Consider the following 26,788-nt stretch of genomic DNA (forward strand, 5'->3'; position numbering starts at 1 on the left):
ATTTTATTTTTGCTCACATTGTGACATAAGTGTTCCAGGTCTGTGACTCAGAGCTACCACTAACCTGAGTCTTCCTCTTCTTAAAGGTATTGGTATCTTCTGTCAAATAAAGATAAATCTAGAAGAAAATATACAGAAATACAAATTAGTTTAAGGTGGTGATTTGCTTTTTAATATCATTGATTTGAGTTTCTACCGTAAGTTGTGGTGTGACCATTGAAAAATCAACACATTTGGTTATTTAATAATCGTTTCTCAACATTTCTTATGCCATTTAAGCTATGCCCAAGGGTGTGATAATATTTATATATTACACATTCTCTTGTACTTTGCAAAACTGGTTTAATTTCAGAACACAACGCAGGCTTTTCCCAAGCTAAAAGCAACAAAAATGCTCAAAGGAAAGATTTCTGTAATTCTGCTTGCTTCTTTCTAAAGCAGGTTTGTCCCCCAGGGAACATTTGTCAAAGTCTGGAAACATTTTTGATTGTCACAACTAAGGGGATGCTCCTGGCATGTAGTGAGTAGAGTCCAGGGATGCTGCCAAACAGTGTGCAAATGCACAGAACAGCCCTCCACAACAAAGACTAATCTGGCCCCAAATGGCAATAGGGCCCTGTTGAGAAACCCTGCTCTAAAGAACAGGGTAACTATCCCTATGCCAAATACTATGGGATTTAATTTCTAATTCAGTGTCTTATAATCATCTCAGGTTTTCTTAAGTTTTTAAAAAATGAATATTATAACACAGCTTACTTTCACCTGATATTGTCGTGTAGAACTTGTATTACAGGGCTAAGGCATAATCCCATGTATCCCTATTAATGTTAAAACTCAATTTATTCTTAAAGATCATAGGATAGGGATATTAGTTCATGAGTCTCTGTTTCTCCCTATCTCTCTGTGAAACTCTCTTTAGATAATGTATATGTTTCTGGATCTGTTGTTTTATTTTTGTATCTATTTCTCCCTTAATTTTAAAATTTAGATCAAGTTGCAGTTGACATAAAAAGGCTTCTCCATCCTTGTTAAGAAATGTGAAACAAGTTGATCTTTTTTGAGGTCAAACAGACCTCCTGAGACAGTTCTTTTCTAAATAGTAGGGTCTAGAGGCAGTTATAGAGACAGTGCTACTAAATTAAAGGGTATTGATGAGGAATTTAAAGAGAATCTTTACTCACAGATACAGTTACTTATCCACTCTTTAGAATTCACTCTTTAGGAGTAAAATAAAATCAAAGAAGAAGGATTTAGTTTCTGGATTTAGTTGAAATTTGGGAGTGCATGTGCTCTGAATACCAAAAATCTGAAATATTATTTAGCAAAGTAATATGAGTCAGAGAAAAGCATTAAGGTGCTCACATGAGCCATTGGTTCTTATGACCCAATAAAGGGAAAGAACTTTGATTATCTTGTTTTTCATTCCTCTTCAAGAGAAAATATTTAAGTACATATTTAATATATAGCTACCTTGAAATGCAGAATGTTTTTCCTTTATTTTCCATTTTAAATAATTTAACTTTTTAAAATAATATGTGCATGATACATAATTCAAAGCCTATGAAAGGGTCACCAAGTGAAAAGTAAATCTCATTTGTGACCCTGTCTCCCAGTCGTCCGATACTCCTTTCCTGGAAGCAACCATTCTCACCAGTTTCTGGGGTTTCCTACCAGTGGTGTTCTATGCATAGAAACATATATGTATATGTGTGAGTGTTCTATAAATACATATTTATTCTATTTATACTATTCTGTACCTTGGTTTTTTCGTTCAACAATATATCTTGGTGTTGATGTCATCTAAGGAAGCATAGAGCTACATTCCCAGAGCTAGTTTACTTGGGTGGTAGTCATAAGAGGGATTGGGCTCCCCCTAGTGTTTCCATTCAGCCTTTGAAAATGTACTTCATCTCTATTTTATGCACTTCTATTCCAGTTAAGCTATAGTTTGGTAAGAATATAAGCTAACATTTTCTGATGGATTTACACAGTGGAAATGCTCAAAGGAGAGCCACACATGAGGGGGCTCACCTATGGGGGCAAGAGTGACAAAGCTGTGCCTTTTTCTTCAAGTCTGACTCTTGTCCTTGCTTTTGCCACCCTAATTTACTTGTCTGCCAGTACACCTGATTGACTTTCACCACCAAGAAATCTATGCTATACAGGATATGAAGTTACGTCTTTACAGACTTATTTATTTAGGACCCAGAACTTAATTGTCAAAAGTTGATATGTATTTTCAGCATTAACAGTATTTTAAGATCTAAAGTAACTTCACAGGTCTCAATAGCTAAAAAAAACACAAAAAACAGGAAAACAAAAACAAAAAAACCTCACCCACCAACATTAAATCTCCCCAGGATAGAGAACTAGATTCCTTGGATTAAAAACAAATATTGGATAGAATTAGGAGTTCGTTGCTTCCTTAAAATTTGATTAAGCTTTTCCTAACCAATTTGGAAAATATTTAACACTTGTAAAATATTAAACCCTGCTTTAAATATAGCCATTAAATGATTACTCCATTATAAAAGATAGATTTTTATTTTACAGTAGAAAATAGGAAAGGATAGGAATTAAGTTGGCACATCAATTAACAGAATGATCAACAGTAATACCTGCATATCTTTTAAGGACTTCTAAATTATTTTAGTGTTTCTTGAGGTTAGAGATTAATCCACATTAAAGAACAAATTGTTTTTAAGACAATAATGTTTTCCCATTGTTTTTATTAGATTGTCTATAGCTATTTAGATTTTGGTTTCATTTTACTTATCAAACCGTATTAAGGCATAAGAACCATTAGAGATTGGTGACAGATACCACAGATCAGGGGACACTGGCAGCAGTAATAAAGTTATTTATTGCTAACTATACAACAGAAAGGCCAAAAGATCTAATACTGAATACCTGAATTTTTCATTTGTTCTGTAGTAGGTATCCAAAAGAATCTAAATCTGCTTATGTAACATTATTTGGTGTGGTCATATGCCCAAAATGAAACAGATTCTATGTCTGCTTAATATAAAATAATCCACCTAAATGGTGCAAAGCAAATGAGAGTGCTGGTGTGTTTCTTAAGCTAGTGTATTACTTAAGAAAATGTTACTTTTTACAGCATTTCTGGAGCTTCCTTCCAGGAAATATTCCTAATTGGCTTTTTCAGGACTCTCCTATTAAATTTTGTAGATTGAGTAACACAAAAATAATTTAGGACAAGTGTCAACTGGTATATTTATCCAGGACTCTGTCAGTATTGCTACGGATGGGTTTAACTGAGAAAAGTTTTCTCATTCAGTTAATATTGGGAATGACTATAGAATGACATTACACTGAAGAAATGTTTCTGCCTTCAAAGAAATTTGAAAGACTATGAACATTTGACCAACATGCTTTCAAAAAGCATAAAATATTTTCTTGGAAACGCCAGCCTATCTGTAGGTAATTCGTGTTCCCTAAGAAGAGTGTTTCTTTGGTAGCACAGGGGAGCACGTGGTTTCCTAAAACGGCCAACTGTGGAATTACTTCTGCCCAGACACTGGGTTTTCTGATATCTTTCTAGAAGCATTTTAGCAAATAATATATTTCATTGTGTTTGCATACAAAACTCAAAAGATTTCCCCACTCTCCCCCACTTTAAACTCTGTAGTCAGAAACCTGGGAGATTTTTTTTTTTTTGGAACGTTGTCCATGAGGAGAGATAACCAATCTGACAATTTGCTCCTCATCCCAGAAGTCTGTGGTTCTTTCCACTAGCTGATTTTAAGTCAGAGTAAGATAAATAGTATTTATATTTGTATGCACCTTTTCTCAATTCCTTATAGCTAATACCAACTGAGAGAGCAGAGAATTGGCAAAATAATGCTAGGATAATAATATACAGCATTTATTCAGCACTTACTATCAACCTGTCACTGTGCGAAGGACTTGACATTGTTTTGTTTATCCTTGTACTATATACTTACCCATTTTCAGAATTTCAGAAGCCTAAGATTACACCATTAGTAAGTAGTAGAGCCAGAAGTTAGCCCCTGTCTGACACTAGCCAGAGCCCTTAGTCACTACTTTAAATGGTCAGGAACTGTATATACGAGTACTTAGTAGGTTTGGAGGCCTTCCTTAATGCTGATATTCAAAACTATGTAAAAGGCTAAGCTAACTTTTACTGTATTTAATTGTTAGGCTTTGGGGATCTGTAGTATACACAAATCTTTTGATAAGTGACCCATGTTGTAACAGATTTGACCATGTCATCAATCCACAACCCTTCTTATAAACTTCCTTTGTGCCAAATTTTCATTGTTTTCTTAATCACCAAACCATGTTACTAATGTTGTGTTCTGGTTTGTTTTACAGTGATCCTTTTCTGTATGGCTGCCCTAATATTTCCAATAGGATTTTACATCAATGAAGTCGGAGGTCAACCATATAAATTACCCAACAACACAGTAGTTGGGTCATCATATGTACTTTTTGTCTTATCAATTTTCTTTACAATAGTAGGACTTCTATTTGCCGGCAAAGTTTGTTTACCAGGCTGATGAATGTCTGAATTGCTTGACTCTTATTATTTTTAATTTTATTTTATTTTTTTATTTTTGGAGGGTGGGGAGGACAAAGGCAAGGCATCTGAGTAGTCCTCGCATAGGAAGATGCTTAGATGAAACTGATGCTGAAAAGAAAAAAAAATGCTTTGATTTGTTCTCACTATGCACTTTGGATTTAAAAACAAAAAATAAGGAGAGCCTTTTCCATAACCAAATACAGACAATATTGACTAAATCTCCTGAGCATATTCAGGCAGTCAGGTCTGCACTGTGATAGCAACCTAGTGAAGGAGAATGCTTTATACTGAAAAGCATGTGGCCCTTTGTGACTCTGTTGTTCCATTTTTAACGTCTAATGATTCATTTGAGGGAGGAAAAAATAAGTCTAAGTATTTATGAATCATGGCGGACCAGAGGGATGCAAGAGAAGTTCATGTGGGGCTGGCCTCACCTCCTAAGAAATTAGAGTTCACAGCTTCCTTGTAATGGTATGAGCCTTTGGCACCAGAATGGATTGCCATTGCATTACCGCACCAAGAAGCCAATAGATCAAAACTCGTTTGCTAAAATGTATGTAAAAATTCTGAAATTCCCTATTCTCTGTGTACAAAAAAAAAAAAAAAAATCAAACACTAAGAAACATGTCGTTGGGGGGCGGGGGGTTGGGTGGGGGAAATTTTCCTTATATTTATATAAATATATATATAATATATATATTTTGCTGATGCAGTATACAGTGTGTATATATGTGTGTGTGTGTATGTGTGTGTGTAAATTTATATACACACACATGCAAACAGTTCCTGGAAGAGAACTCTGAATGCTTTGCTAGCAAAACACTGTGGTGTGCAAACCTAGAACTCAATAGAAAAAAAGCCATTTATCTGAAGGCTGCATAGTGGAGAGAGTCTTCAGTTTACCTCATTCTTTGTAGCAGCCCTTGATTTTAACAGGTTTTTGTAATAGGTACAAATAATCCCATACCTTTCTAGGTGCAATTTTAAGTTAAGCTAAAATTCTTTGTAGGGTTAATTTATTTGTTTATGGTAGTAGAAGGTAAGATCATGTCAAACCTTATAATTTGGGGAATCTGACACTATTTAAATTATTGGCAACTGTTGTCTGTTGTACAGAGGTTCTCTTTTTCTACTGGCTCGTTCTGTTACATTAATAAAGCATTTTATATGTTTAAGCACACAACTTTACATAAATACAAAATTCACTAGTAATATCAATTTACAATATTTTGGCTATTTCTAACACTAACTTCCCTCTGCCATAAAAATTAAATTTATGTTTCTTTTCATCTAAGCATTATTAATAATCTCCTTTACCAAAAACCTGAGCAATACAGTATTTTCTTTAAATGCTATATGCCTTTGTTTGCTAAAAGCTAACATTTTTGCATTTACTTTAAAGGGCTGTACTAAACCCACAGCTTTACATTTCTTCCAGAAAGAAGCATTGCAGCTAACCCTTGAGCCCACAGATAGTTTTAAAATATAGTATTTCTCTTCTCCACATCTCCATGTCTTCATGTCAATGCTTAGTTGTTTTTCCAGGTGAACACAATAGGTAATCTCCTGTTTGAAATGTGGGGCAGGAGGGTTTTTCATGGCAATGGAGTCTTTCATGGCAACGGCAACCGAAACGTCCCTATCAGAAGAGTTAGGGTCCCTTGTTTCACACAAACTGAAATGAATGCACTGTTGTTGTTTTTTAAATGATTACTTCATTTAAGGGGCTGCCTCCTCAGATATTCAAGGTATGAAATGGAGGAGCCTGATGTGTTTCACACTGGCTTGTTTGACATTCACATATCTTACTGTTAATTCAGCAGTATTTTATTGTGGAAGAAAACCCCAGTGTTTCAGCTCACTCAGGAGTCAGGTAAGAGGTAGACCACCACTGGGGTGAGTTCCTTGAGTGTGCTGGGGGCATGTCACACATTTCCTTCCCAGAGTCCAAAGAAACCTCTAGGAAATGCCTGAGGGAGACTAATTTTCCCCAAGTATTATGATGTCTGGTCAGTTCTAAGAATACCACTGGACATGTGCTATGGACATTTGGGATGGCAGTTCCCATTGCGATCTGATTGGACCTCAGTCAAATGGATCACTTTGAAGGAAAGCTTTGGTTGTCACCATTATACCACTGAAATAAAGGGTTAGCAAAGTATGGTTCAAATTAACTTATGATATGACCAAGAGCTTTTCTCTTCCAAAAGATGAATTTTATTGTAAATAGTTTCTCAAAATATTTTTAACTGGATCATGAGCATGGGGAGAGAAAGTTTCTCAGCTGCTAAGAATTTCCCCACTGTTTACGTCTTTCACTTACAGTGGTATTGCATATAAGATTGCAGAATTTACGGTTTTATTTGTATCTATTACACAAACCATTAAATTGTCTTTAATTTCCTCATTGTCTTGGAGGTCCAGTGCACAAAGGGCTGATAGGGGAAAACTCCCTCTAACCAGTCAGCACTCTAACCCAGGATTAAAACCATCCCATCAAGTAGTATGTGAAGTCAGATCTTTGTACTCTTCCAGACCAAACATTGAAATGGACTCATTCAGATAAAATTCTATAAATCCTGTAAGTGAAAAGATAGACAACTGTCAGCAGTTGCTTTTAAAAAGGTCACTATAATAAGTACTATATAGTACAGTATTAATTTATAGCAGGAAATCATATCTTGTAAACTGTATATAAAACACTGTTTAATGGTGCAATCATTTGTCAAATTTTTGTCTGTTACATTGTTTTTAGAGTGTGTGCATTCTTCTCATACCTAAGAATATCACTGTAAAATCTGCTGAAAAATATTTATAGGTTTTATTTGCACAAGACTTAATTAGTTTGAAAGTTTTGGAAGCTCCTATTGAACATGCCTAAACATCTGTAAACATGAAAAATCTTCAATTCATTAAAAGCAAACATTTCAGTATGATTCTTTCCAAAGGTAATCCATGTTCTATGTTGTTAATGTGTGTATGTAATTTTTCTGACTCTTCTACTTCTTATAAGCCTATTTTCCGTTTCATTTGTTTTGTTTTTGAAGGACGGCTCTTTTTTTTTTTTCTTCTTAATGTCCTAGATGACCAAAACACTTCATTGGTTTTTACCCTTTTGCCTAAATCTTTGATATCCCCACTTGATGTTCTGTGAATTCACTGTTTAATCTCTTAAGTAAAACAATGAACAGTCCTGGTGACATACAACCTATTGATTTAGCGGAAAGACCCTGAAAAAGTATTGGAAACTAACTTTGAATATACTACTCTTAGCTATTATTTTGCATCGTGGGCTTCATGGGAGGAACATGTTGCATTTATTTTGTCTTTATTAAAAGACTACTAGCCACAGTTACTCTGATTGTAGTAACTGTTTTATCAACCCACTTTGATCTTCTTTAAAATATTAAATTTACATTCACAATTCAAAGCAGTAAGCTGTCTTTCAGAACTAATTTTTGAAGGATAAAAATATATGAAGGAAAAAAGTGACCTGTGTAGGTTGGCTTCCCTACATAGGACTTATTAGTTATATCACCTCAAGAGATTTTAAAGTTTGTCATCAAGGCCTGTATATTACCCCAAACTTTATTAAGAATTGTTTTCTAATTGGTTATAACATTTTTCGATTAATAGTTTCAAAACAAATTGTTAATACAAACTGTATAAAATGAACATAATTTTCTTCACTTGTATTTTTGTTATTGAGCAAGTTTATCAAAATAAATTGTCTACTAAAGAAACTAAAAAGGCTTCTATTACTTTGAAATAAGCTTTGAATTTAAAAATTTATTTCAGAAATGAATTTCTTATAGAGGTTTCACATATTCACACAGTGACACTTCCATGCCTCTTGGTTCAGTTTTGTTGTTAGCATTGTGCCAGGGGAATGTCTCCCCTCTCTTCTTCCACTCTCACTCCTAGCTCCCCCTTCGGGAGGAGATGCTATTAATGTTCCAGAACATGGATTAGGCTATGTTTACCAATAAGAAGAGGCACTCAGCAATAAAAGACCACACACATGTGGCACTCTCTTCTACATCATGTTTCCATGGACTAGGAGAGAGATCCTGAGCCAAGGCTCTCCTTTTTCTTTCCTTTTTTCCTTGCACATCGACCTAAGCCCTTTCATCTTTGCTTCATTCTTCTGTTTTTACTTTATTTCAGGCCAAAGTCCTCTTAGCTTGTAAGATTTTAAAATTTGGGTTGAAGGAACAATATAGAACCCTTTGGTCTCTAGACTTACCCGTATGCTCCATCACAGCTTTACTGTAACTCTGTCTAGGAGTATCAGGAGTGACCTAGCCTAATGATAACTAGTAATCAAATGAAACACTATACTTACCCGTTGCTGCTGTCTCTCCTTTATATGGCCTCTGCAGGAGCCTCATGTGGAGTCGGGAGTTTAAGACAAGGTAGGATTTGGGTGTTCTTGGCTTCTGGACCTTAACGTCATCTTCTTAGGGTGACCAACCATCCTGGTTTGCCTGAGACAGGGCTTTTCTGGGACATGAGACTTTCAGTGCCTTAATTGAGAAAGTTCCAGGCAAACAGGGATGAGTTGGTCAGCCTACCTTTCCACCATTCAAATCTTACCCTGATTTATGACACAGATTAGAGGTATTTGAAGAGTTCTTTTCTATAAACATTAATGAATAGGTCAACTGGAAATTGTAATGGTTGACTAAATACTGAACTTCTAAGAGAGGGGAAGGAAACACTTTTCTTCTCTTTGGTAATACTGTAGGAAAAGGCAACAGACTGTCTTTAAAAACAATAACATGGGTGAAAAAATTATTTTGAGTTACTCTTCCATCGACTCCCTTCTAACCACTGTATGAGAAGATTATAGGAAAAACACCAAGACTAGTGGACTGTGGGTTCCTTTTATGCGAAGTCAACTCTTCTGGGTCACAGTTACCCAGCAACAAAATAAAAGTAGTTATTTATAAATTGTATTAAAGATAGAAAGCATAATGCTGTATTATTTTTTTAGAATTTTGGTTCTTTTCCCAGCAGGGAAAAAAAAATGCTGGGATGATATTTTGAAGCACATTCAAGGTTTCTACAAAGAAGCCCCAGTTCCAAAGACTAAGACCACCCAAGATTAAATTTCAAGAAGAAATTTTTCATGAGACTTGTAAAATTTCAGAGCTGGATGAAATCTAAAAGCATGTTCAGTGTTTCCATTTTCCAGATGAAGAAATCAAGGACTTCAAAGGCTTATTGACTTTCCCAGAGTCACATAACTAGGTCTCAGAACACTCAATGTAGAAAAGAATGTCTTTGACAAATAGGCCTTGGACAGTTTTTGGCCTAGGACAGTTGTTCAAATTCTATAGCCACTTAAACGAATCTTTCTTCAACTAATCTCCATCTACTCCAATTCATCCAGATCATTTCTGCCAAAATAATCTTAACACAAAAGAAACTTTTCACTTCTTTATTCGAGTTCCTGTCACGTCAGCAGTCTACAGAATGAAATCCAAACTTCTTTAGCATAATACTGAAAACCCTTAATGAGCTGGCTTCAAGCTGTCTCCTCAGCCTTATTTCCCATCATTCTCTCTTTTCGCTTTTTACTGATAAACCAGCCTATTCTCCATTCTTTTACTACACCTTGCTCTCTGTCTTAGCTGTGCCTGTATGACCTCCCCCTTGCAGTTTCTTTAATCCCTCCTATATTTGAAATAATCTAATTTTTTGTGCTTTGTTTCTCTTTTGCTTGTACCTCTGTAACAGAACTTACTAGAGGGGAATCGACTGCCTGGATTCAAGTCTCAGTTCCACAATAAATCACTTAATAAATCACTTAACCTCTGTGCACCTTGGTTTTCTCATCTGTAGACCGGGCCTGATAGTACCTACCTTATAGGGTTATTGTTGGTTAAAATGAGATAAAGTGTGGAAAGTTCTTGGTACATAGTAAGCCTTCAAGTGTTAGCTGCTGATGTTATTAAATACTTCTCTATAACTAGATCATAAACTCTTGAACTCAAGGAATGTGGCTTTCTCGTAGTTCAGAGACCTGACACAGTACTTTACACATGAATTATCATGATTAAATTTGGGGCTAGATTATAAAGGAAAATTATGAAACTATGTTTCCTGGAGATGTGAAAGGCCCAGTCACCTGTCTTCCAGGATTGTTTCAGTGAAATTTTTCCTGAAAGCAGAAGCTTGCATAGATCATCAGCTTTTATAAGTAAGTGTGGTTATTTTACTGGTAAGTATTTGACTGTATAATATGCCAGTCTTGCTGACCTCCTTAGGATTTCTCTGGACTCAAGACCCTTTACTACTAAATTCACAGTGCTCTAATATTGATACTTATACAGAGGACCAGGATGTTGCAAGTACCCTGTCGATCCTGAAGAGAACTCTCTGGAGGCTTCTTCAAGCTTGTGGGTTCTCCGTTCTCTTGAAGCCGTCCATACATTTGGTATGTTTTGCAGAGACTTGGTTCTGCCAAGATGGTTTTAATTATTTCTGCTAAAAGGAACGGACTCAAGGATTTGATCTCATTTTAGATGTGGTTATCCCCAACTGGCCATCTTATGGCACATTTTAGTAGATACTTTCAATGTGTTTGGTCACCATTAAATCAATCTCTTATTTATTATCTGTTGGGGCAAGTCAGTAAAATAAATACCGTGTCCTGACTCTGGCACTCTTTTCATGTTGTTTAAATACTTAATTTAGTTGTATAAGACAATTCAAGTATTTTCTTTAATAAAAAAAAATAAAAACCCTTTCTTTTACATTGCTTTGTTTTCTATGGCAAAATACAAATGCAGTTGAAGAACCACCAAAAAAAAACCTGTTCCACTATCCACTCTAGGGGAAAAAAAATAATCCACATATCTAAGAAAGTTTTTTACTACCTCATCTTCTACGTATTTTGCTAATTAATTAGTGAGAGCAAAATGGACTTGTGTGTTGCAGTCCCACTCACACACACACCACTCAAATACTTTACCTCATTTCTGCTTTCTGGGTCATTGGTAACTTTTTTTTTTTTGTCTGTGCTGGGGGCCTTCTCTAGTTGCGGCGAGCGGGGGCTACTCTTCGTTGAGGTGCGCTGGCTTCTCATTGCGGTGGCTTCTCTTGTTGCGGAGCACGGGCTCTAGGCGTGCGGGCTTCAGTAGTTGCGGCTCGCAGGCTCAGTAGTTGTGGCTCGCAGGCTCTAGAGCGCAGGCTCAGTAGTTGTGGCGCACGGGCTTAGTTGCTCCGTGACACATGGGATCTTCCTGGCCCAGGGATCAAACCTGTGTCCCCTGCATTGGCAGGCGGATTCTTAACCACTGTGCCACCAGGGAAGTCCCAGTAACTTTTTCTCTTGTCCTAAGTGCTACTATGGAGAAGGAAGTTAACATGACCCTAAACTGGGACAAAAGAATTTTTTTTTTACAGTAACACCTGTCTGTAAATTTTTTTTAATGAATATAGGAAATTAAAAGTTCCCTCCCACACAATCCACCTTCCAGAGAGTACCACTGTTGACAGTTTATTAGGTATTCTTTCAGACATTTTGCTTTCTTTACAGTGTGTGTGTGTGTGTGTGTGTGTGTGTGTATGGTGTGTTTATATGTGTGTGTGTGTGAGATGGGTGTGTCCTGTTCAATTGTTTTAACAAAAGCAAGATCATATTATACATAACTACCACTACTTTCTTTTTTAACTTAATTTATGATGAATATCTTTCAGTGTCAGTAAATATAGATCTTCCTCATTTTTAATGGCTGTATAGTATAGATAGATACCTCTGTTACACACTGTAGAGATCTAGATATATTTCTCTTCCCCCGTGGTTGTACATTTAAGTTGTTTCCAAGTCTTTGCTATTACAAATAATGCTGCTCTGAACTTAGCCCTTAGATGACAGAAACTTCCCAAGTATCATAATAATCTGACATTCTAACTGAAGCATATCAACTACTCTATTAAGGCAATTCATATTTTTTGAAAAACTGTGGTTAAAAAATAGTGGCATTCATAAGAGTTTAGAGAAAGAAACTAACATTAAACTCATGTTGTGTTTTTCCATATGTCATCTTAATTAATACTCCTCCTATGAAGTAGGAGATGGTATTGTATAGACTAGAAAACACTAAGGATCAGAAGGGTGAGCAATTTACCCGAAGTTCTATTAGGGAATCTGGGTTTCAAACCTAGGTTCCCTGACTTCAAATCTAGGACTGCTTCTGCTGTCCCACATTGCCAGTTTGGCTTGTCTAAACGAAATAAAAATAGCTTGTCCCAGTTGCATGATTCCTTGGCTCAGACATGAGCAGCTAAATCTATGGTTTGCTTCTTCTGGATGTGGAATGCAAACAACCATAAAAAGTAGTCTCTACTTGTGAATATTACATATTTTGTTGAAAGAAAAAAATTATGTAAGTTATCATTAAGTTGCATTTAATCTGCCATCATTCCCTGCTCATTGTCAAGATTTCTGCAATCATTGCTCAGTGGTATTTTATAGTGCTTACTTTCTTGACTGGTGAATTATACCATGTTGTCCATTGGTTTTATCGGAACCCTTTTGAGAATTGAGCACCCAGGGAAATTTTCCCAAAGAAGCTATCTCCTATCCTCCCTGTAGCACTTTAAAAAATCAACTAGATCCCTTCTTCCTTGTTGGTAGGAAATCTATTGGCCACTGGGGATACCCTAGGGTTGTGCAGAGATCCACGGCTGAAACTTTAGAAAGTCCCCTCTGGTCGTTTGTCATTTGCCTATACCCACTGCTGCTGAAACATCAACTGTTCCAGGCCGAATGGTGCAGTAGTTCTACAGTACCCAATCCCATGCTTGGGGCATGGTAACCTTTGGTGACCTGTGAGCCCCTATGCCTCTGGACTTTCTTCCTGTATGTACCGAGGACCCATTTCCTCTCAGGTCTTGCCATCTCACCACTGTTGCTACCAAACACGGGGCAGGTCCCTCCTCCCTCTGATTTTTCAGATCTGATTTCTTGACCTCTGTTTATCTGGGGACTGTTCTCTCCCCTTTGGCTTTCCTCAGTCTTGTTTGCCTAGTGTCCCCTTCTTGGTTAAACAAAACAAAACAAATAAAACAACAAAAACAGCTCTTTTCATAGGGCTGATTTCACCCTCTGGCCCCAGGACTAGGTGCAGAAACCAGGTCTGGCCAATCAGAGTCACAGTGATTGGTTCAAGAATGAGCATGTCCTGTGACCAAGCGAAGCCTGGGACTTCGCTGGAACTCCTGGAAAAGAGTTGTTCTCCTTCCTTTAGGGTGCTAAAAGCTATGGAGGGGAAAGCTTAGAGCTGATGTCCCAAGTTTACCAACCACTCCTAAAGAGTCTACCTAAGAATAAAGCCATCACAGAAGAAAAGAAGCTGAGAAGTGGAGACAGATTTCTGTTAACATTTTAGCCTTTGGATCAAGCCATGCCTGAAGCCAGAACTATCCCTGGATTTTTCTTTTATCTGATCACATAAATTCCCTTTTTCCCTTAAGCCAGTTTGAACTGGGTTTCTGTCTCTTTTAACTGAAAGAATCTTTATATACCTTCCCACTTTCCTCTTGACATTAAACACATCCCTCACCTCCTGTGCTTTGGCATGTCACTTTATAATCTTTCAGGTAGCTTAGGCTTTTACAAAAGACAGGAAAAACTGTTGACTTCAAGCCGCTTCTTAAAAAGCACCTGCAACTGCTTGAAATGGAGGAAAGAAATAGAGCAAAATACAAATTAATACCTAAAGAAATATATCACACAATAATATTGTCTTAGCCTGTTTGGACTACTATAACACCACAGACTTAGGTGGCTTATAAAAAACAAATTTAACTAGATGTTAACTAGATTTATTGTGGTGATCATTTCCCAATATATACATATTATGTTGTACATCTGAAACTAATGTAATGTTATATGTCAATTATACCTCAATTTTTTAAAAAAAGGGAAAGAGGATTTTTTTTTTTTTTTTTTTTTTTGGCCGTGGCATGAGCAGCTTATGGGATCTTAGTTCCACAACCAGGGGTTGAACCTGGGCCCTTGGCAATGAGAGTGCAGAGTCCTAACCACTGGACCACCATGGAATTCCCAAAAAGAGGAATTTTAGATGCTGAAAACAAAACCATCAAAGTCACCATTATCTGCTCATTTTAACACATGAAGATAATAGGGACTAAATATGACACATCACTACGGTATTTATCAAAAAGCTAAAAGATCTTTGGAATTCAATTTTTTTCAGACTTAAAAAAATCAATGAGGTGCCTACACTATATATTATGTAACATCCCCATCAGAGAATGAAGCAGTATTCCGTAATCACAAAACATCTAAATATTCACATTAAAGGGAACAAATAAAGACTGTAACTAACCTCATGCCAGTTCAAGTCAGGCTTTGCCATGAAGTGAGCATGCTGTGAACCTAAGATACAAAACAATATTCACTGCAACATCACTTTTTAAAAATTTATTTCTCACAGTTCTGGAGGCTGGAAGTTCGAGATCAGGGTGCCAGCACTGTAGGCAAGGGCCCTCTTCTGGGTTGCAGACTTCTCATATCCTCACATGGTGGAAGGGGGCTAGGGAGCTCTGTCAGCTCTCTTGTATAAAGGTGCTAATCCCTTCATGAGGGCTCTGCCCTCATGACCTAATCACCTCCTGAAGACCCCAACTCCTAATACCATCACATTAGGGGTTAGGTTTTTAACATATGAATTGCAGGGCGGGGACACAAACATTCAGATCATAGCAAATATATTTTGAGTAATGGGAACAGTTTAGAGCTCCTAAATAAAGACCAGAGGTAAGGTGACCCATCAGGTCCCAAGAACCTAAGGTAAGAGGAAAAGAAATTCCTACTGTGCTCTGATTCCTTACATGGGGCCAATCATGAGCTATATACAGCCTGAGGAGAACTGAGAAAGATGGTACCAGCACAGAGCTTTCTCCTTGGCTGGTCATACAGCCTGAAAATCTTACTCTGCTTTATCCATCTGGCACAAATACATCCAGAACATGTGTCATGTAAACTCAAGTAGAAAAAAGCAGTAACAAAGAACTTTTCAATGTTGGGTTTTACTTCTTGTAAAATGTTGAAAACCCATGTATCCAGGAGCAAAGGACGTTGTGAGGGTGATAAGCCATCTATCTTGAGCCCCTGTGTCTCCAAAAATGGTGTCTCAAAGTTAGCCAGCCCCTCTACCCAGGATTTCCAGTAAGGTGGGCACAAGGACACTTACCTCTGGCTCACAGAGGAGCCTTTGGTTGGTTGCTCTCAGCCTCTTGTGACTCTTCCCTCTTCTGACTTCCTTACCTCTTTCTGATCTCCCTCGTCTCCTGCCTTGTTGGTGTCGACCAAATGCCACAATTTACACTCCAGGACTCTTCTGCCCAGAGCGACTGGTGGTAGGTAAGCTGTGTCTATTTTGAAGGGTTTTGTTGTTTCTGATCTGGCCTGTAGGAGGCACTGGGGTCAACATCTGAAGGAGTTCTCTACCATACAGTGACTACCACAAGTAGCACATGTTCTAAATTATAAATTAAAGATTCAGAAAGTGAAGGTCGTGATTTGAGAAATGACCTGGATAAGAAAAACTAAAAGTGCAGTTCCCTTAGCCACTACAAGCTAGTTGACGTTGAGCACATCACTTCCTCTCTCCTGATTTCCATAGAAGGAGTTGGAAAGGTCCCCAACTGTGGGCTAAGGGCTGGTTACATCATAATCACCTGGGGCCATTGTTAAATATTCATGTTCCTACACTTTGCTACAGTTCTGTATCAATCTCCCAGGTGGGAATGTACGTATGTTTTCTTAGCAAACAACCCAGATCATTCTGATGGGCACCTGGGTTTGGGAACCACTGCAATAGATGATCTCTTCTTATGCTAAGAGGTCACTGAGTCTGCTGCTGTATTAGCCCGGTTTGGGTGGAGATGGACCTGGCAGGGGTGAGGGACTGCCAGACCTCTCCCAAGGAGTGTGTCTGGGGGGCTCTGTGGAGGAAGAGAAGGTTACCACCTTTCACACATGTCATAAGTTCTCTGCTTTCTTTCTTCAGTTCCTACCACAGGAAGGCAGCGGGCACCAGGGCTCCACTGGTCTAAACCACAGTTTTCTGCTGACCCAAACGTTCTAAAAATAGAAAAGAGGTCCAAATCCTGCTCCCCAGCCTTTGCGGGGGCAGAGAAAAGCAGAGTGCCCAGGGAGAGGTTGTTATGAACAACAAAGTAGTAATTTTTTCCCAGGGGTGAGGAAGGTTTTTCCCTGTCCCTGCCTCAAGCTGCAGTGGTGCAGTCTGTTACCTTGGAGACCAGCAAACACTTCCCGACAGGGCAAGCTTCACTGTTGAGTTGCTTGGAGGAGCTTGGAGGAACTAGAAGTGGGAACCAGCGAAAAGAGTCCTGGGATGACCAGGGGCCCTTCTCCCAAAGATGGAGAAATAAATGGAGAAATGCAGGTGAAGTTGAGAGTCACAAGGGTTGACAGGATGGTACAAGAGTGGGCGGGGGGAGGCCCAGACTCTAAGCTCTGGACTAAGTGAGAAAGATTTAGGGAGCCTGGGTCTTAAGCACCTGCTCCCTACCTGCCAGACATTGTGCTACGTGCTGGGGGTACAACAGTAGACAAGGAAGTAATTGGGCTGCTCCCGAGAAGGGCTGTGACAACTTGGTAAGAGACAGCCAGGAGGCAGCAATAGGAGGGAATGATTTCCTCCTTGTGGGTTGGGGGGCAGCAAATGGGGTTCAGGAAAGACTTCCTGGGTTTTCTTGTCAAACAAAAAGGGCAAAGGGCAATTCTAGAAGTAGGTCCAACTTGAACAAAGAAGAGTATGAATTAGCAAGGTGTGTGCAGGTAGGGGTTACCAGGGTGTGTAGAAGGATGCAGGATGAGGTAGAGAGGTAAGCAAAGAATAGATCCAAATGGAATGAAAAGCCTTGTGAAGGTTTGACTTGCTTGTCCACGGTACTGAGAAGCCATGGCAGGGTTCTAAACAAGTAGTAACATGAACAATTCTGCATATCAGAAAAATCATTCTGGCAGCAGATTGTAAAATGGATTGGATGGGGGAAAGACTAGAGGTTATTAGGCAGTTAAAAATACAAACCCTGGGGGTGGCTTTATCCTGGATATTTAGGAGAATCCTAGATCCAGCTGTTAGCAAATCAGGAATTTAGCTGAAGATTTTCTTTTATCCACTAATCAGGGCTACCTGTCTCCCTTTGACAAGATGCCATCTCCTAAGGACCGGCTTGCATGTTCTCTTCCCCTGCTGTGACCAGTCTCCCAAGGTAACGTGGCCCACCTTTCTCTAAACTCTGGACCTGCCCTGAGTACATTTATTCAACAAATGTTTTTTTAGCAAGTACTATGTTCTAGGCAATGTTTACATAAAACGGTTCTAACAGTGAACATAACTAAGTCCCTGCCCTCGTGGATCTTACTTCTAGTGGATTGATGGATGAGGGAGAGTGGGGCAGAGACAGATAATAAGTAAATATATAGAACATCAGATGATGAAACGTGCCTCAGAGAAAACAAAACAGGGGCAGGGAGGTACTGTCTGAGATGGGGTAATCAAAGAAGACCTCTCTGATAAGGTTTCATTTGAGCAAAGGCCTGAGGGTAAGGGCTGTCCGGCTCTGCCTCCCCAGTACCAGCTCTCTCTGGCACCTAGCATGCACTCTATAAGTGTGCGTGGAATGAACAAGTGCTTGTGTCATATGCTGAAGTGCTTGAAGATGCAGCAGACTTTGAAATGGTATTCTGCATTCCTATAGCCCTTTGTATTTTACAAAGCTCTTGTACATTCTCAATTGCATTTGATCCTCCTGACGATGGAGTTGAAGTAGGCGGGGCAGTTACTATCATCCCCATGCCATTCTGCAGATGAAGAAACCAATGGTCCTGTGCTCCTTCTAGCACACCACATTGTTTTGCTAGTTTTATGCAACCCAAACACCCCTCCATTGGCCAACACAAGTCATCCCAGAATCCAGTCGTGCAAGCCTCTGAATTCATTAGGTTGTTAATCACTCACTGAAAAGAGGGAATGAGACTGCGGGGTGTCCAGTGTTGATGAGGTATTTCTATTCCAGCAGTCTCTGCCACAAGAGTCTCCCAGCAAAGCATATACTGAAGTAAAACCGCTGTTTCTTTTTTTGAGACACTGCCACATTATCTTGGTGCTTCTCAAAAGAAAATTCCTCTGAATAAAAGATTAAAGACCCCAAAGAGAAAAGCAAGTTGCCGAACCATCATTAAGCTATTTAATTTAATGGTTTCATAAGAACGCACGCTCCAATGTTGAAGCTGCAACTCCATCTGGAGTTTCTCACTTGCGGTGTTTTAGACAATATTTTTTTTGTTGCAAATAACAAGAAATACAAATGAGGTCACTTGGGCTTCCCTGGTGGCGCAGTGGTTTAGAATCCGCCTGCCAATGCAGGGGACACAGATTCGAGCCCTGGTCCGGAAAGATCCCACATGCCGTGGAGCAACTAAGCCCGTGCGCCACAACTACTGAGCCTGCGCTCTAGAGCCCGTGAGCCACAACTACTGAAGCCCGCGTGCCTAGAGCCCGTGCTCTGCAGCAACAGAAGCCGCTGGAATGAGAAACGCACACGCCGCAACGAAGAGTAGCCCCCGCTCGCTGCAACTAGAGAAAGCCCGCGCAGCAACGAAGACGCAACGCAACCAAAAATAAAATAAATAAATAAATAAATACATTTATAATAAATAAATAAATGAGGTCGCTTAAGCAAAAAGGAAGGGAATTAGAAGGAACAAGTATCTCATGGAACCCAAGAGCAGAAAGTGAAGTCAGTTCTTCAAGAACGGAGGTTTACCTCCCCTCCTCAGAATATCTACTGTCTGCCAGTCCCTGCTGTCGCATAACTTAAAGTCTAATGGGAGAAGGATGCCAATTCTTAAAAATCACACTAATAAATGTATTATTCTAAGTTAAGGTAATTACTTTTAAAGAAAGGAGCACAGTTCTATGACAGTTTACATAACACAAAGGAACCTGGAATAGAGTGGGATGGTAGGGAAGACTTCCTAGAGGAAGTAACATTTGAGCTGAAATGTCAAGGATGAGTGGTTGGGGGGAGGGGAGGAGAATGTTCCAGAGCAAAGCCAGCACATGAAAAGGCCCTGCGATTAAAGGAGCTGTACAGCATTCTAGGAACTGAAGGGGAACGGGGTTGTCAAACACTGAGGCAGCGAGCAGTGGTGGAGTGGGAAAGCTGGAGAGGTAGGTGGGCAGCAGCCAGAGCTTGCGAGCCTCAGATGCCATCTTAAGGATCTTAGTCTTTATCCTAGAAATAAAGGGAAGCCTTTGAACAGCTTTAAGCAGGAGGGAGAAGAGGGGGTGTGACCTTGGATTTGTGGGGGGTTTTGGCTGCATGGTGCGGCTTGTGGAATGTTAGTTCCCCAACCAGGGATTGAACATGACCCTCAGCAGTGAGAGCGTGGAGTCCTAACCACTGGACTGCCAGGGAATTCCCTGGATTTGGTGGAGGGGGGGGGGTTATTTATTTATTTATTTATTTTTGGCTGCGTTGGGTCTTCGCTTGCTGCAACTAGAGGAATCCCGCGCACAGCAACAAAGACCCAACGCAGCCAAAAAAAAATCAATTAATAAAAATAAAATAAATAAAATAAAATAAAATACTTTATTAAAAAAAAAAAGGTCTAAGCTCAGAAGACACCTTCACTGATCACCTGACCTATGCAAAGCAGATTCCTTTCCTGATTACTATCATATCATCCTGTTTACTTCCTTCACAGTACTTTCCACAATTTGTTATTACTATATTTACATCACTCTCCCCTTCTGGGAGGACAAGGACAATGTCTAGCTCAGTGATTGTCAACCGGGGACAATTGTGCTCCCCAGGAGACATTAGGCAGTGTTTAGAGATGTTTTTGGTTGTTACAACTTGCAGGGGGGCAGGGATGCTACTGGCATCTGATAGGTAGAGGCCAGGCGTGCTGCTAAGCATCCTTCAATGCACAGGAGAGCCTCACGACAAAGCATTAGCTTGTCCAAAATGTCGAAAGTGCTGAAGTCGAGAAACCTTTGTTATCTTGTTCATTGTTGTATCCTCAGCATCTAGCACAAAGCCTAATACCTAGTAGGTGTTCAATAAGTATTTATGGAATGAATGGATTAAAGAACAGTTGAGCTGTTGTCTATATGCTGCACTTACCCTTGTCTTTTCTGGTGTTCTTTTCCTCCATAGGAAAATAAGCATTGGGTGTTTTTATAATGGCCACACAAACTAGTCATATCTTCCATGGTCAAGATAATAAGTTTCTGGAAAATCATTGGTAAGCATCTTCTCTGACTTTCCAAATGAAAACAACAACAGCCACAATATTTTGTTCACGGGAGTTGAGGGGGAAATACCTGCCTTTAAGTGAGACTGGGTAAATGGTCGATGCATCATCTTATACCTGAGGGCTTCAGTTACCTAACTACCAAAACAATAGAACAAAATGTCTTATGAACCTGGAGTCCACATTTTATCGGGATCTACACAGGAAACTTCCCCAGTTACTACACAGAAATAAAGTGTTTCTGACAATGTGGAGTCAATGTCTGGTGCTGGGGCATTGATCAAATTACTTTGTGTTTTTTAGCATGAGGAGAAACAATGACAGAGATCCAAAGAAGCAATTGAACCAGAAGAATATCAATGAACGTGGCCAAAAGCTAGACAATGGACTACTGGTTACACATATTAACCAGACACAGGACTTACTGGTAAAAACCATAGTGCTTTAACTGAGTGGCAGTGCTTACAAATCATAGTCTGGGAATGCAGAATGTGTTAAACTCTGGGTATTTCTTTCTTCACGTAGGATCTCAGGACTGAAAAGAATTAATTATACACTCATCTCTGATCCCCTGCCTTTAGAAATGACTGAAGAATCTCTATGCTGTTTATAGAAATTGTATAGCCTTCTTGGCCATATCATTAAATATTCAGGGGGGTGTGAAGATGCTGTCCTTGTTATCAAAGCTTGAAGACTAAGGAATTTAATTCTAAGACTCTCCTTCCTGAGATTTGTTTTGCTTGTAGGATTCCCTAAAATCTAGATCCAAAAATCAGTTTCAGGAAGTGCCATTGGAGTGAGAACGTTATGGCAGGAGAATTAACCTCTAGAATAACCAGAACTGTGGTCTTAGGCTGACTCTCAATGTGTTGATGAGCTCTCTCCCGTGGTGGTGAGTGGATTGTCTAGAACTCGCAATTCACTCTACCATAGAAACTACTGTCATCAGGGGTTGTCCGTGCAAGTCTGGCCCATAACCGCCTACCTATTCTACACTAGAGTTTAACAATGGTCCTTTGAAATGATAATCAGTCAAAAACAATACAGTTTTAATGCTAGCAATTAAAATTCAGGAAAATAGTTGTGTTTTTACTTTTCTCCAGTATTGGCACTTATGGGAAAGCAAGTTTAATTAAAAGGAAATGAGCAAATGTCAATAGAGTCTGGAAATTCTGAAGGCTTCTTTCAATGACTTTAGATGTTGATGCTATGAGTCTTTATTTCACCTAATTTCTTATCAAATACACGACTTTCCAGGTGTACAAGGACCACTCTTATTTATCAGCCACAACTGGGGCCTCCTTTACTTCACAAATGAATAGCAGTGGGAAAGAGGGAAAGGATTGCCCCAGCACAAAGATCTTATTCTTCTGTATGTAAAGCACATCCTTCAGTATATAATCAGTATGTCCTACAGTCAAAATCCATCATGTGTTTAATGGTGGCTCTTCAAATATTAATAATACAAAATCCATGTCCTAAAACGTGATGGATCATTTCAAATGTAAGTAAAATGGAAGAGAGGTGAATTAGAAGTCTACCAGGTTGAGTGTTACCAAAGGGAGGTGGTTGTCCCGAAAGATGAGAAGAGTGACACCTAGTGTTTATATGCTGCAGAGCAGCATTTTCATAAGTGTGCAGCTGGGGCTAAGATTATAGGCGGTGCTGTCCTGGGGCAGGACGTTAATTAGCAGAGAATCACATACTGAGAAAGTTGTCTTTTCAGTCAGTTCTCTCTCGATCCTTCACAAAGATAGTCACAGTTTGGTGGTGATGTAAAGGCAATATAGTATCGTGATTATGAGCATGGCTCAAGCTATACTGCTTGGGTTTGAATCCCAGCTCCACCACTAACTAGCTGTGTGACCGGACAAATTACTTAATTCTCAATACTTCAGCACCCTTGTCAGTAAAATGAGGTTAATAACGATGGAAACTATTCTGTAGATGTAAATAAGTTAATATACGGAAAGTGCTTGTCACATAATAAGCACTAGTGTTTGCTCTAATTATTCGTGTTTTCACACTTCTTTAACACTTGCTAATTTCCTTTGGAAACAGAGGGTGAGAAGGTCTCAGGCACAGAACTTACGGCATCCAATACTATCTAGCTGGAATATGATAGCAGCAGTTTATTTTCATTGCCTTTGTTTGTTTGTTACCTTCTATTTATGACCCAACCTGAGGGGAAACAAGAATCACTGTTAAGAACCGTTTATGCAGCAGCACTCGAAGCCACGCTCTAGATCTTAGCGTCACACGCCCATCTTACAGGTAGAGAAAGAGACACAGGGCTTGCCCAGCATCACAAAGCTAGTAAGTGGGGGGCCCAGGACTGCACTCCCTTCTCCCCTCCCTCTCTTCCTCTGCCCTTTCCTCCTTCCGAATCCTCTGTCCGATCTAATCCTGTCTAATGCAGCTCGGTCAGCCACAGCAGATAATTTCAACCCCTTGTCTGTCACCTCACTGTCTACAGGGACGGCCTGACAAAGACAAGCCCAAGCAGTACCTACCCACGGTTCAAGCAGGCGCACAGGAGACAGGCAAAGCCATCTTTGGGTGTAGTCGGGGGCCATGGTGGGCTAAGCAGCGCGCAGGCCCTTTCCACAGTCACTGGACGCTGCAGGGCGGTTTCTCTCACTGTGGGACTGAGCCGGCCTCTCCCCTTGTGAGGCCGTGTCCCACACCCTGAGTCACAGCCAACCCTGGCGACATGTAAGGCCCACGGATTCACACAGACAATGGCGGCCGTGCCGGAAGCTCTTGCAGCATCCCTGTCTGCTCCAGGCCTTGCACACCTTTCCAGCCTCTTCTCACGTCACGCTTACCCTGCATTCGCTACACTCCAACCACTGTGGCCGCCCTTCTGTTCTTCCAGCACTCTGCCCCTGCCCCCAAGCCCACCTCTGCCTGGACTGTGTGTGCCCAGAGACACACAGGGCCGGCTCCTTCTGAACCTTCAGACCGCAGCTCAGAGGGGCCTCCTCTGACCCCCCACCTCAGCTAAAGTGACCTCCCCGTCTCCACCCTAGTCATTTTCTATCACACTGCCCTGCCCTGCTTTCTTAATACAGTTGTTCCTTGCTGAAATTATGGACATCATCGATTTTGCTTTTCTTTACTGACCATCTATCCACACTAGAATGTGAGCTCTGAGAAGGCGAGAACATTTCTATCTTGTTCACACAGTAGCCCTAGGACCAGGGACATTGCCTAGTTCAAAGCAGGGCTCAGAACAAGGCAAAGTGGGCTCAGAGTCTTAGGTCAGCTCTCTCCACCTTCTGGCTCTCAGAGTGTATCACCAATGTTGAATGCTTGCTGTGAACGACTTCAGCTCCATCACCAAGGCCACCACCCACGTCCTGAGCTTAATACTATGTAAGTGACACTGGTGTCACTCAGCACAAGCAAGGGGGCTTGTTCATTTCCTGGCCAGACTCCTGTGATGGCTAGGAAATTCTTCCTCTAAAACTTTTACCCACTGCTCCTGTTTCTGGCCTCTGGAATGGACAGGGAAACCCATTCCCTCTCCCATCAGTCAACAAATGTTTGTGGAGGATCCCTCAGACTGAGAGGGAGGCAGAACTCATATACCTGAAAAGATGCAGGGAATGCAAAGACAGAAATAAACAAAGACGCCACCACCACTTGTGTTTGACAGAGACTCAAAGGTTGGCAGGGGAGAAGGAAAGCTTTATGGTGAAAAAAAGGGAAAGCTTCGGGTGTCCCCTGAAGGAAGCCAGAGGCGGGCTAACTAGAAGCTGGCGTCTCCTGTGGTTGATTTGGGGGCATGTTTGGCTTTCTCTGGTTGGTCCTGAGCTGAAAAGGGGATGAAAAGTAGGCAAGCTGGCAGTCACTGCCAGCGTCCTGACTTCCCGGTCCAGTTGCTGCAGAGGTTGTGGCCTGGCTCCCTGGACTGCTTGCTACACTTGTGGGCTGGAGTTCTGCTGCCGTACAGGGTCTAGCCACCGTGGGTTTGTGTATTCAGTCTCTCCCAAGGCAGGATGTGGAGAGTGGCGCTGGACTCCTCTAGACACATACTGGGGATGAGGTGAGGGATGGGAACGGGTATTTCCGGGCAACTGGCCCCGAGCACAGGCCTCCGCATTTGCCTGTTGCCTCAGCAAGGCGAGTTCTTGAACAGACTGCTCTCGGGTGGGACCGGTCAGGCTGGCACCCCTTAGGGGTCCACGTGCAGGGAACCTAAAACACCCTCAGCTTCACCCTCTCTTTCCACTGGTTTCTGGCTGACTTTGGCTTCTGTCTTGCAGAGGCTGCAGGGCGATGAGACCCAGCTGCCTTCAGCCTGGGAAGATTCAGAAGATTGGCTTTTAACGCACAATTTAAAGTCAATGAAACTCACCTTGGCTGACCTGATAAGCCAGGGCACAGCCATGCTGTGAGTCTGAAGCCATTCCCCTCTCCCCCCAAGCCTGCAAGACACGTCCATCCCCCTGAGCCCAAGAGACCCTTTCATAAGACTTTTCTTCTTCAGGAAGGAGGGTAGCAATGTCACGAGGAAAATGCACATCTCCACCCAGACCATCCACCAATTCGAATCCAAGCTTTCTGAGTAAGTATGTTTTTCAGTGTCTTCCCAACAACCCAAGAGCTCAAGAAGTACCTGGTTTGAGCAGCCTGAAAATGACTTTGTTCAAAAGACAGTCTCTGTGGGACCTTGGGCAGGCTTCTTCCCGCTTCTAGCCCCAATTTCCTGTTTTTGCAAATAACGAGGTTGGACCATATCAGTTTTTCTCAGCCTTTTAAAATCCATGGTCTCTTTGGATGAACACATAAAACTTCACAGCCTCGTCTGATGGGTAATGGTTAAGAGGGACCACTTTCGATGACAGATTGATTGGGTTCATCCTTTTACAGAAGTATGTCAAAAATATTCAGGCTCCCCACTTCCAAACCAGATTTTTTTTTTAAAGCTTCTCTTTGGTTTATTTATTTATTTATTTGGCCACACCAAGAGGCTTGTGGGATCCAAGTTCCCCGACCACAGATCGAACCTGGGCCCTTGGCAGTGAAAGTGAGGGGGTCTTGACTACTGGACTGCCAGGGAAGTCCCCCAAACCAGATTTTGACGGCACCATCCATCCCCGGTGTAGCAATCTATGGGCCATGATTACTGCTTGCCTGAGGTTTCTTAAAAGGTTAGAATAATAATTAATAGCCAACATTTCTTAATGTGTCAGGAGTTCTGCTAAGGGCTGCACACATTATCTTATTTAATCCTCACAACAACTCAAAATATAGTGTTACTCTCAAGACTGTTAACCAAAAGTTAATTACTAAATAAGCAATTTGCCAAATTTATCAAATCATTTTAACTGTAACTTTTATAGCAAATTTTATTGGGTTGGAAGGTTAAACAGATTTTAAAGATTTCTGCAGTATTTTGGTTGATTGGTTTTAATTGTGAATCCAGCAATTTAAGGAATGTTTCAGGTCTCTTCAGTTAATTGGTCATTTGGCAAATTGATTTTCAGAGAATTGGTTTTCAGTAAACTAACTTTTGGCAAATTGACTTGGATAAAGTCTTATTATCTTCATGCTGGAGCTGATGAAGCTGTGGAGTTTACCACACTTGTCCAAGGTCACACAGCTAGTAAACAGCAGAGCTGGGTCTCAAAGACAAGCTCGTCTCATCGTCTCATTACCTGCCCATGCCCTTACCTGCACCCACACTCATGCATGCCTTATGACTCTGCCCACTGCCCCATGCCCATGAGTTTATATCCAAAGGCCTTCCCTGCCCTTCTCTGGGCCCCCAAATCCCACCTGCCTCAGTGAGGGCAATTCAGTTAAATTCACGTGGCTGAGTCCTTAACTTGAGTGCCTGTTACAGGCTGGTCTCCAAACAGCCACTGGAATAGTGTGCAATA

General features: G+C 40.5%; 2 protein-coding genes across 2 annotated transcripts in view; both read left to right on the forward strand.

Moving 5' to 3' along the window:
- Positions 1–5,192, forward strand: part of MOSMO (modulator of smoothened) — a 56,109-nt gene extending 50,917 nt beyond the window's left edge. Inside the window, exon 3 of the mRNA XM_061207857.1 lies at positions 4,357–5,192. Within this exon, the coding sequence (XP_061063840.1) occupies positions 4,357–4,541 (185 nt within the window). The 3' untranslated portion in view covers positions 4,542–5,192. The remainder of the gene's footprint in view (positions 1–4,356) is intronic.
- Positions 5,193–10,905: 5,713 nt separating this feature from the next.
- VWA3A (von Willebrand factor A domain containing 3A) overlaps positions 10,906–26,788 on the forward strand; it is a 51,110-nt gene continuing 35,227 nt past the window's right edge. The window contains exons 1-7 of the mRNA XM_061207856.1: positions 10,906–11,006; positions 15,936–15,961; positions 17,761–17,845; positions 20,801–20,888; positions 21,201–21,324; positions 25,169–25,296; positions 25,393–25,470. Coding sequence (XP_061063839.1) covers positions 20,827–20,888; positions 21,201–21,324; positions 25,169–25,296; positions 25,393–25,470 — 392 coding nt within the window. The 5' untranslated portion in view covers positions 10,906–11,006; positions 15,936–15,961; positions 17,761–17,845; positions 20,801–20,826. The remainder of the gene's footprint in view (positions 11,007–15,935; positions 15,962–17,760; positions 17,846–20,800; positions 20,889–21,200; positions 21,325–25,168; positions 25,297–25,392; positions 25,471–26,788) is intronic.

The sequence above is a fragment of the Eubalaena glacialis genome, chromosome 13, assembly GCF_028564815.1.
Source record: "Eubalaena glacialis isolate mEubGla1 chromosome 13, mEubGla1.1.hap2.+ XY, whole genome shotgun sequence".
Lineage (NCBI taxonomy): Eukaryota > Metazoa > Chordata > Mammalia > Artiodactyla > Balaenidae > Eubalaena > Eubalaena glacialis.